Source organism: Kryptolebias marmoratus, linkage group LG6, assembly GCF_001649575.2.
Source record: "Kryptolebias marmoratus isolate JLee-2015 linkage group LG6, ASM164957v2, whole genome shotgun sequence".
Lineage (NCBI taxonomy): Eukaryota > Metazoa > Chordata > Actinopteri > Cyprinodontiformes > Rivulidae > Kryptolebias > Kryptolebias marmoratus.
The window spans coordinates 25,041,471-25,051,162 of NC_051435.1; the positions used below are offsets into that span (position 1 = coordinate 25,041,471).

Here is a 9,692-nt window from a genome sequence, read left to right on the forward strand (position 1 = left end):
CTTTTCACAAGATTCTAATTTTCTGATATGATGAATTTGAGATTTTCATTTGTTGTCATTTGTAATCATCAAAATTAAACGAAATAAACATTTGAAATATATGAGTTTGTATGTAATGTATGAATATAATATACAAGTTTCACTTTATAAATGGAATTACTGAAATCAATCTACTTTTTCATGATATTCTAATTTTATGACCAGCACCTGTAAGCTAAGGGGATTACCGAGAAGTTACTGAACTTCATCGTATTTGATGACTAACCGCTATCAGTTGTAGAAAATGAAGGATTTCGCAACTTGATTGAATACTTGTAGCCAAGATATAGCTTAGCCTTCAGGAGATACTTATCAGAGACTGCACTATACAACTGAAAGCCAACCAAGTTAGCTGTGAAGTTAAAAGAAGTTCCAGCCCTGAGCTTCACTACAGATATTTGGACTTCAGATGTCTGCCCAATGTCACTGATAAGCCTCACTATGTGCTGGGTTAAACTTTGTAGTGCTTTAGGTAAAAAAAATGAAGAGGCTCAGACAACCGACCTACAATCTCAGCATCAATTACAGAAATGTTAAATCACTGGGAGATCCTTCTGGAAAAAGTGCACGTCATTCTACAAGACAAAGCAAGTAACATGAAGGCTGCAATGAAAGACATGGCAGTTCCTAGCCTGGGCTGTTTTGCTCACACTTTGCAGCTCGTTGTACACGAGGGAGTAACGTCAAAAGGCAGTGTTAGGGATGCATTAGCGAACAACAGGAAGATAGTAGCACACTTCAAGTATTCACAAATCGCTTGGAAGACCTGCAGCATGAAATGCAAGGTGCAGGAACCATGACCACCCCAAACTTGTCTTGTTCAAAATGTTGTAACAAGACGGAATAGCTCCTACTGTATGATCAAGAGCCTTCTGAAAGAGAAGCGACCTCTGTGTGTGTATGCTGCCGACCAGTGGGGTTTGCTGGGAAAAACTGTAACTTGGCTGGAGCCCTTCGAGGAGGTAACCAGAAACCTCCTCTGCAGATGACGTAATCCCAGCCGTCACTGTTTTAAAATGCCTGCTCGCTGCGGAGAACAGTACGAACAGTGGCGTCAAAACATCGAAAAGCACGCTCCTCCGAGCTGCCAGCAGGTGATTCAATGACATCGAAAGTGAACCCTTCTACGCTGTTGCCACTTTAGACGATGCTCCATACAAGCACAGGTGAGGCTTTTTTTTTTATTAATGTTGGCTAAGTTTCAAAGTTAGAATTAAATCCTGCTAACACAAAACAACGTTGTTTTTTTATATTCCTAGCTTTAAAGTAAGTATTTGTTAGCCTAAAAAAGGTGTGTCAGATTATTTTCTAGTGGAGAAAATGCCAGGAGGGCAAAGGGCTTTCTGGCACAAGAGCTTGAGAAGATGGAGCAAGCTCAGCTCAGGAGCAGGGCAACAGAGGCAGAGCCAGCAGTAAAGGTTGCTTGCATGGAAGCTGGTCCAAGCACAAGGAAAAGCTGCTTCAGCAGTCTGTATGACAGAATTCTGGAGGAGCACGATGAACCTGCAGGAGGTACCCAAGCAGTGCTTATCCAAATGTAAATGCATTTGAAAGAACCAACAACAGGTGAGAAAGACAGCCCTTTTCCAGTACTGGGCAAACAACCATGCTTGTTTTCCTCTCCTTGGTGCTGTTGCAGCAAAGTTCCTGAGTGCTCCTTCAACCAGTGTGGAAAGTGAAAGACTGTTTAGCATGGCATCCAGTATTGTAGATGAAAAGAGGAATCGTTTGACAGCAAAGAGAGCAGAAATGCTCATATTCATCAAAAAGAACATGCCAATATTTAACTGAGATTTCCCTCGATCAATCCCTCAGTGTCAACTTTTTGAGGAGTCATTTAGACTCTAGAATTGCACCGCTCAAGATGGCTGCATGTTGGAGTAGCTCTGTTACTCATTCTGAGATATTGCTTTTAAAAACTTTATTCCTCTTTCTCTCTTGATGTTAATAACTGTTTTTGGATTATTACTTCCTCTGGTATCAGATGCTGTGCAGCTGGAAGGATTTTTACTTTTGGACATTTTGTTATGATGCGTAACCATGACAACAACGTGGCTTTTTTTCCACAATCTGGAGTAGCTGATTAACATCTTTTACTCTTCAGTGTTAAATGTGAAGAACCCCTGAAGTCCAGTCATGGCCAGAACCAAGCAGACCGCCTGTCAATCCACTGGAGGTAAAGCTCCCAGGAAGCAGCTCGCCACCAAAGCTGCCCACAAGAGCGCCAGCGGAGTGAAGAAGCCTCACTGCTCAGGGAGATCCACCGCTACTAGAAGTCCACTGAGCTGGTCATCCAGAAGCTGCCCTTCTAGCACCTGGTCCAGGAGATCACCCAGGACTTCAAGACCGACCTGCGATTCCAGAGCTCAGCCATCATGGCTCCGCAGGAGGTTGACCTGGTGGGGCTCTTTGAGTACACCAGGACTGAGGACACATTGGGACAGACCTCTAGAAGAGATCTTTCCTGCCCACAGCCATCAGCATCTATAACAACTCTTTAACGAAACCAGGATTATGAGCTATAACAACATTTAATTTCCCTTTGGGATTAATAAAGTATCTTTGAATTGAATTGAATTGAATTTAGTTTTACATTTCTTTCTAAGAATAGTTTCAGACTGTGGCGTTAAGCTTAATTCAGGTCACGTTCAATGCCAAACCACCTTCTGTTCCTTGGTCTGTGTTGTTCAGGTGTGCACTGCTCGTTGATGTTTAAAGATATTGTGCTTTTATTTCAAATATTTTACATTTGAAACCCTTAATTTGTTGCTGCTGCCAGGGCCAGTATACTTGGTTGGTGCTGTTCAGATATACACTGTCTTAGGCAGCTGCTTAGATGAGAAGCTTCAAGGCTGGTAATTGTTGGGGAAAGGTTAGATGCTTTTAATGCTTTGACTTTTGAACCACCTGGTTTAATAAAGCCACAGCCTTTATTAGGGTCTGAGAGCTTTAGAAACCCAAGAGAAGTCAGCACGGGAAAGATGGGGTTGTTTTATTTTCCACACTGTAAAACTGTAAAAGAAAAAAGAAAAAAACAAACAAACAAAAAAACTGAACTTTTCTTGGTAGATTTTAACAATAGTTCCATCTTTAACCATGAAGTCCCTTCATAAGTTGGGAAACAATCTCAGCTGACATCACACCAAAAATGTAGGTCAATATATGTCAAAATGAATGAGTTATGCCCGTTGTTGTGTTTTTTTAAGTTTGGTTGGCTGAGGCAGACATCTTGAATGAGTTAATCAGTTGATGTTCACCCAATGGTTTCTTTCTGCAGAGTCAGTAAAATTCATTCATGAGATATTTTGCTAAGAGACACTCATGGGCAAAAATCATTATGACCCACCTATCAGCAGCTGCCAATAATTATTTGTTGAAATAACAACCCTATTTTTTGTTAATTGCTCTCAGCTTTCCTCACTTCTACTAATGTTGGAAACTGTTGCAGGCCTGAGGTGGTGGCTGTATGGTAACCAATAAAATCAAATCATAAAGAGTCTTCTTTTCTGGTTTATCAAACATGTTTTGATACTTACCAATGAGCTTTCTCAATCCAAACTGAAAAGGGAATGAAATTAGGACATAAAATGCTACAAACAGTCTTCGTACTGCTTGTAACGATGTGTAAGTCAGAGCTAAAGAAAAAAAAAATCTGGTGTTCTTTTAGAATTTGTAATCCATATCAGTCCAAGTATTTGATTGAGGAGTGTAGATTTGATTTGATTTGCTCATTTTTCAGTTCTTTTGTAGGTTTTAAAGTATTTGGTTTTATTCCTATATATTCTTCCTGCCTCTCTGCTCTGTTTAATTCTGCTCGCCTAAGCCTAGTCCTAATTACCTCTCCATTTCACCTGCGTTCGGCACTTCAGAAGCTCTCCCCAGTCTCCGTCTCTCTGCTAGATTATTGTCTGCACTGTGCCAGTAGAAATCTAGCACTCTGATTTCTGGACACCCACCTCCGCCCTGATCTCTGACTACAGTTTCTCACCTTCTCCTCCTGCTAAGTACACCTCCAACTGCCTCTCTGTGTATGACCACTGCCTGGTATTGACAATGTTTTCTGAATCTCAAATTGTGGAGCATTCGGTGTCTGTGACAACTCTGTGTGAATAGAAAGCAGACTGAAGAGGACTCTCAGCTCCACAGGATCAGACTACTTCCCTGTGCTCCCACTCACTCACCCTCCCTGATGTCACCATAGCTGCTGCCTCCTGGCACTGCAGGTTAGGGAAGTTGAACGAATCAAACACTTCAAGCTACCGACTTATTCTCTCTTCCTGCAGAGTTATACGTGACAAGCCAAACCCAGATTCTTCAGTCCATTAGCTCCTTAATAAACCTTTTTTCCTTTTGATGCTAGCTCCTGTGTTGTGGCTGAATTTCCAGGTCCTTGGTGGGAAACATCACAATTTGTATATCTGTTCTAGTCTAATATGTAAAAGAAATCCTACAACAACTACAAAGTAGAAAATATTTAAGTTGACTTGTACCACAGACTAGCCAGTTTCAAATGTTACTGCCCAACAATAAAACTTCTACAAAAGTGACATTTACAGTGCCTGAAAGTTTTCATACTCTTAACTTTTCCACATTTTGCCATGTTACAACCACAAAATTGAGTGTTTTACAGGAGTTTTATGTGATAGACCAAGACAAAGTAGTGCATAATTGTGAAAATGATACATGGTTTTCAAAATATTTTACAAACAAATCTGGACAGTGTGGTATGCATTTGTTTTCAGCCCTTTTGTGTAGAAACACTGTTCACTGCAAGACTTTTAGGGTGTGTCTCTACCGAAGCTGGTAGAGACACACCCTAAAGCCTCAGTTGTCCATTCTTTAAATAACAGCTGCAGCTCAGACAGATTGGATAGCTGGCATATGTGAACAACAGTTTTCAAGTCCTGTTGCAGATTCTCAGTAGGCCTTAGGTCTGGACTGTGATTGGACCATTCTAACATATTAATCTGCTTTGATCTAAGCCATTCCATCGCAGCACTGACTGGATGTTTTGGGTTGTCCTGCAGGAAGGTGAACCTGTGCTGCAGCCTCTAACAGGTTTATTTCCATCACTGTCCTGTATGTGGCTCCATCTATCTTCCAATTAGCTCTGAGCAGCTTCCTTGTCCCTGCTGGTGAAAAGAATTCCCACAACACGATGTCTCTACCAAAACGGTTCACAGTGGGATGTTTGCAGTGAAGCGCTGTGTTTTGCAATTAGGACAAAAATTCAGTTTTGGTTTGATCTAAGCAGAGATGCGTCGTCCATATGTGTCCCCTACATGGCTTCTGGCAAACTGCAAAAAGGACTTGTGTGACTTTCAACAGTGGTTTTCTTCTTGCCACTCTTCCATAAAGGCCAAACTTGTAGAATGTAGTTGTCCTGTGGGCAGATTGTCCCACCTGAGCTGTGGCTCTCTGGAGCTCTTCCAGAGTTACTATGGGCTTCTTGGTTGCTTTCCAGATTAATGCTCTCCTTGCTCAGGCCTGTCAGTTTAGGTGGATGGCAATGTATTGGTAGGTTTGCAGTTGTACCGGGGTGGTGTCCAAAAAACTCTTAAAGTCTTCAGCTGATACAAAATGATGCTACCACAGTTCTGATAAGATGTTAGAGATCACATTTTTCCAGTGTTCACTTCTCTCCACTGGCTCGGAATGGAATTTAAATTTTTACTCCTAACATACAAAGCTCCAACAACCAAGTTCCATCTTATATTAAAGATCATCTTGTTCCATATTTTCTTAACAGAGCACTTTGCTCTCAGACTGCAGGTTTACTTGTGGTTCTGAGAGTTTCAGTGCAGAATGGGAGGCAGAGCTTTCAGTTTTCAGGCTCCTCGCTCGTGGAACCAACTTCCAGTTTCTGTCCGTGAGGCTGACACCCTGTCTACTTTTAAGACTAGGCTTAAGACTTTCCTTATTTTTAAAAACTATAGCTGGGATGGACTTGGGTTTCCTGAGCTATCCCTTAGCTATGCTGCTATAGGCTTAGACTGCTGGAAGACAACCTGACCACATCTCTTCATTCTGCTGCTGTCTTTCTCATCCTAGTCTCCATGTTTGTATTTGTAATTATTTCATAAACATGTGATTTTTCTCTTTGTTTTTTCTGCCTGTAGAAACTACACCTGACTCAGCAATTCTGGTTATTTGATGTCTGCCTATACTAAACCTGGTTCTGCTGGAGGATTCTTCCTCTCAAAAAAAGAGTCCCATGTGCTGCTCAGGATGGGAGACTGTGACAAAGTGAAGATTCAACGCAATCTGCTGGTTTCCTTAGATGACTTTTATTACATGGCATTTTATTATTTATGTAAATGTTTTTATACAGTGCCCTGAGATGGCTTTTGTTAATTGGTGCTATATTAACTGAACTGTGCCGTACCCTTTTCATTTTCAGATGAATATTTGAAAGATGTTCATACAATGGGATGTTTTATAACCCAACCCTGGTTTATAATCCCTAGTGGCTTTACACCCAACCTGTCTGGTGTGTCCCTTGGTCCTTAACTGTTTGATGACTAATGTTTTGTAACAAACCTCTGAGTCTTTTACAGAACAGCTGTAGTTACATTGCAAATAAATTAGACTCCTGTGGACTGTATTTAATAAATTGGTGGCTTCTGGAGGCAGATGGTTGCACTGGATTTTAGTTTGGGATATCGTAGTAAAGGAGGCTAAATACAAATATGCCACAATTTTTATTTATTTATCATTGTTAAAAAAAGTATAATTTTCCTTCCACTTCACAGTTATGGACTACTTTGTGTTGCTGTATCACATAAATTCTTTGTAAAATACTTTGAACATTGTGGATGTAACGAAACCTGGAAAGGTTCAAGGAGTATAAAGACTTTTTCAAGCACTGTATGTTTGAACTTTGCACTTCCAGGCCCTTTCTGCTTGTAGACAGGCTTCCCTCCTCATCAGCAGATAAACAAAGTAAGTGGGTCACAGCAAGTTCATTTAACCAAAAGCAAGATGACACAGTAAAAGCCAAGCAGATAAATGCAGCACAGCACAAGAGACAGCAGAACAGGGACACAGCTAACAGGTCAGAGAGCAAAAGAGACGCAGCACGATGTGAGGGGGCAGACGAAGCTTGTTGTGAGTTAGAGGAAAGGTTTCACACAGATTCACTGAAGGTTGTGAACAGGTGCGCAGGTGTGTTTACCTTCAGGTCCCTCCTCTCCAAATGCAGCAGCTCTGATCCTCGAATGTCGTGTCGAATGAAGGTGTCTCTGTACTCCCCCAGGCTCAGCTGTTCCAGCCAGATGCCCACCTCTTCTGTGCCCCATCTCTCCACTACATACACACATGCACAAAGAAAGACGCAAAGCAGAGGAGAGAGAGGCTCATAGCGCCTTAACAGTTACCACTTCACCTGAATCTCTGAACTATTTCACGTACACACACAAAGATGGGACCACACATGCAAACTCTTAATGATTATGGTCAATCGTGGGGGTAGGAAGTGAAGAAAAAGGGCAAAGGGAAGTGGAGATTAAAGCAATGGCAGTGGTTGGCGGAGGAAAACAGCAGATGACGAGGCCAAAGATTAGTCAGAACAAGGCCAGCAATGTTATAGGAGACATTGGGTGAGGAAATGAACAATGGCTCATGCATTTCATGGATCACTGTCAGAACACAGAAAAAGTAAGAGTTAATGGGAGGCAGAAGCCTGTGAGGTCTGAGGAAAGTTCAGCTTGACTAAGTAGGAACAAGCCTGGGATGAGAGAAAAAAACCTTTCGTAGTTCTCAGCACCAGCTACCATTGAAAACTCAAACACAAACTTTCTGCCACACTTTTCTCATGAAGCCACTAAATATTCGATTGCTGCTAACTTGCATCCATATGAAACACTGCATTCCAGTGCAGGCTTCTTATGACTTTGAAATCCCTTAAATACATTGGCAGCTGAATGAGAGCAAGAATGGGTTGGAGTGGAGGGAGGCGGAGTTAATGGCTGAAACTGTAGGGCGTAAAAACCTTAAGTACACACCGCTGTTTTTGAATCAATAACATGTGATTAGGACACTTATGAGGGAAGCTTCTCCATTAAATCTTTCTGTTTGCCAGTAAAGTTGTTTTTTTGAACATTGGAATACTTCTCACTTTAAAACCGAAGGAAGCAAAGCAGTGTCTGTACTAACATGTTTAATTTGATGAAGAGTAGATCCTCACTGAGTGTCGATATGACTCAGTGGGGAAGCAAGAGTGTACACAGCCTACCTGACTGAGGGCTTGTCTTCTTGGCAGCCTTCTCCTTCTTGAATTTTGGCACTATGCGAAACATGCTGCTTCGACAGTTCCTCTTGCCGTAATCCAGAGAGTGGTCCTGGTACATAAGCACAGTCAACCTACAGCCTTTCATTTAGCAACTCGACTCTCGTTACTTGGAGGCATGCTACATTCAACGAGACAGCACCAGTACAAACAATGTGATCCGTGTGGAGTTAGATGGTTTTCCTTTTTAATAAGCTTTTTTTGGCTTCACTTCAGCTCATACATTTAGATTTCTTTTCTGCACTGCTCATGTCAGCAGATGATACACACATCCAGTGTTTCTTCTCTTTTAGCCTCAAATAACTTTGAAAAATCTTGACATAATCTACGACCAAGATGTATTCTTTAACTTAAATATTTACAAGTCTCCAAAATAGTTATTTTTCATCTTTGTAACATCTACAATGTTAGAAATACTTTCTCAAGATGACACTGAAAAACTGGTCAATGGCTTTATCCCTTGCACTAGAATAGAGGGTTCCCATCCCTCATGCTCAGGGCCAAATGTCCTGTATGTTTTAGATGTTTTCCTTGTAATTAATTGAATCAATGACCTCCTCAGCATGTAATTAACTTCTACAGAGGTCTAGTAATGATCTATAGGCATTTTGAAAGGCAGGGAAACAGGAATGGGGACCACAGAACTAAACTTTAAAGTCTTATTCTGAACACTGCGGATCGAGTCCTTGCAGATGCTTCCAAAGCTGGGGACACACAACTTTTAGTCTTTACAGATTTGGAAAGTACTTGGACTACCCACTAGCAGACTAGTTTCAGTGGATTTATTTTTATGACAATTGAAAGACTGAGGATCACACACTGCTAACTGAACAAATCAAACTCCAGCAAGGGCGACGGTTTACAGGGTAAACAAACATGGACGACAGTCAGCTATCTGCTTTTCTGATGCTACTTCATGTGTTCCACCCTTTCTTCATTGGCTGTTGGCAAAACACGTTTGCAGTTGGGCCAATAATCAGCTCACATGGTTCACAGAAATTCAAACATGTCTGAATGTCTGTAACTGAGATTCCCAACTAGATGTTGTGGGTAAAATCTGGCAAAAAAAAAAAAATTGTGTAGTGTGTCTTCAGCTCAGAAGAGACCGTATTTCTCCTGTTTTAGTCTCATCTTGTGAATGTCAGAGTAGAATTAAAAATCCTCCTCATTCCATATAAAGCACTGAATGGCCTGGCCTGTTCAACCCCGCCAAAAAGAACACTTTGCTTCCAGCATGAAGGTCTCTTTGGTGTTGTAATCAATGCACTGAATATCATGTATTTCCTTTTATCCCATTTTTATTGCTGTTATTGAAATAAATGTATTTGTTTTTCCTTTTTTCTTTTCTTTTTTGGGGGGGGGGGGG

The 9,692-nt window shown here is 41.2% G+C and overlaps 1 protein-coding gene across 6 annotated transcripts in view; it reads right to left on the reverse strand.

Annotated features, from left to right (window-relative positions):
• The window catches only part of dgkh (diacylglycerol kinase, eta), a 134,317-nt gene that overhangs the window by 9,797 nt on the left and 114,828 nt on the right, over positions 1-9,692 (reverse strand). For 3 of the 6 annotated variants that reach the window (XM_017431817.3, XM_017431816.3, XM_017431812.3), the window contains 2 exons: positions 8,273-8,378; positions 7,214-7,344 (listed from right to left, as the gene is read on the reverse strand). In XM_017431817.3, coding sequence (XP_017287306.1) covers positions 7,214-7,344; positions 8,273-8,378 — 237 coding nt within the window. Of the gene's footprint in view, positions 1-7,213; positions 7,345-8,272; positions 8,401-9,692 lie in introns of all 6 variants that reach the window. The other 3 variants (XM_037976155.1, XM_037976157.1, XM_037976156.1) reach the window with 3 other exon arrangements.